This window comes from Elaeis guineensis, chromosome 4 (assembly GCF_000442705.2).
Source record: "Elaeis guineensis isolate ETL-2024a chromosome 4, EG11, whole genome shotgun sequence".
Classification (NCBI taxonomy): Eukaryota; Viridiplantae; Streptophyta; class Magnoliopsida; order Arecales; family Arecaceae; genus Elaeis; species Elaeis guineensis.
Genome location: NC_025996.2, coordinates 123456806 through 123458153, shown reverse-complemented (window position 1 = coordinate 123458153; position 1348 = coordinate 123456806). Strand labels below are relative to the sequence as shown.

At 46.9% G+C, this 1348-nt stretch overlaps 1 protein-coding gene across 1 annotated transcript; it reads left to right on the top strand.

Moving 5' to 3' along the window:
• The first annotated feature begins 206 nt into the window (after positions 1–206).
• On the top strand, positions 207–1038 carry LOC105034449 (auxin-responsive protein SAUR32). The gene has a single exon (XM_010909627.4). The coding sequence runs from the start codon at positions 508–510 to the stop codon at positions 904–906; it is 399 nt and encodes a 132-aa protein (XP_010907929.1). The 5' UTR covers positions 207–507; the 3' UTR covers positions 907–1038.
• Positions 1039–1348: the final 310 nt, after the last annotated feature.

Here is a 1348-nt window from a genome sequence, read left to right as displayed (position 1 = left end):
CGCACGTGTCTTCCTCCAGTGGTTAGACTTCGCTTAAACCGTGTTGCACGCACCGCGTTTGGAACGTTGCAGCGAAGGCACGCGAACGTAGGACCATTGACCTACTCGTGAAGGCGGCAAATCTCCCAAGCCCTGACTTGCGAGCTACGCAACGGATCCCAAACCTTCCTCTCAAGTTTCCAACTCCTATATAATCCCATCTAACCTGGTCCTGAAAAGCTTCGAATTCCTCCACCAGCTAAACTTGCCAAGACTCGTTGAAAGGGCCTCGACGATGTCCAACGTCCCTACGTCTCTCTGCGATTCCTCTCTCACCCTCTTCCAACTTGCAATCTCCAGCTCCGATCCTTGGCCTTTCTCTTTCTAAACCTCAACACTTTTTTCTCCCCAACTTCGCAGCTTAATTTGTCTGCATAATTTCCTTCTTCTTGGCCTTCCTTCTTGCCCTGTTGGTTCTTTCTATTCTTTTCTTTCCTTCTTGGCCTTCTCTTTTTCTTTTCTTCCAAGATGAGACGTGAAGAGAAGTATCATCAACAACACCAGAATCACCATCGTTTGCTGAGCTTTCACCCCCACGCGCCGCACCTCGGCCACAAGCATAGGCATGAGAAGGGAAAGAGTCCGGCCACGACGATGCCGCCGAAAGGGTGGGTGGGGATAAGGGTGGGACAGGAAGGGGAGGAGCAGCACCGGTTCGAGGTGCCGGTGGAGTATCTGAAGCACCCGCTCTTCGTGGGGCTGCTGCACCAGGCGGAGGAGGAGTTCGGCTTTGAGCAGAACGGAGCCATCACCATTCCCTGCGGCGTCGATCACTTCCGTCACGTCCAGGACATCATCGACCGTGACTCCGCCGCCGCTCACCACCACGGACACCACCCTCACCTTGCCGGCTGCTTTGGGGCTTGAAGATTTTATATTGGTTTTATTTTTATTTTTTTCTTGTTAAATATGTTCTTGGAATTTGGGAAGTGGAGGAGGATTGATGATGTTGAAAACTTGTGTACTTTACAATAAAAAATACCTTTATGTTCTTCTTTAGCATTGTTAGTATTATTACTTTTTTTTCCAAGATATCGTCATCTGTTTGCCTTCATTTCCGCTCTGCATGAGCTGCCACCACGATGATTGGTATCCCTCTTTCTTAACAGTTTTATCGATGTAAATAGATACTCGATATTAGTGGCATCTAAATAACGATATAACGACGAGCTACAGGAAACAATATTTAGGTTTAGACTGGTTGGGAAAAGAAAGAGAACTTGGAAGAACAATTCAATTCCAAAAAAATTGCACTCAACAATTTCTTCTGTGTACTGCAAAAATGGAATAATATTAACAAAATTGAGCC

Coding starts and splice junctions, on each gene's coding strand:
- LOC105034449 (XM_010909627.4), top strand. CDS start 508: ATGAGACGTGAAGAGAAGTATCATCAACAACACCAGAATCACCATCGT.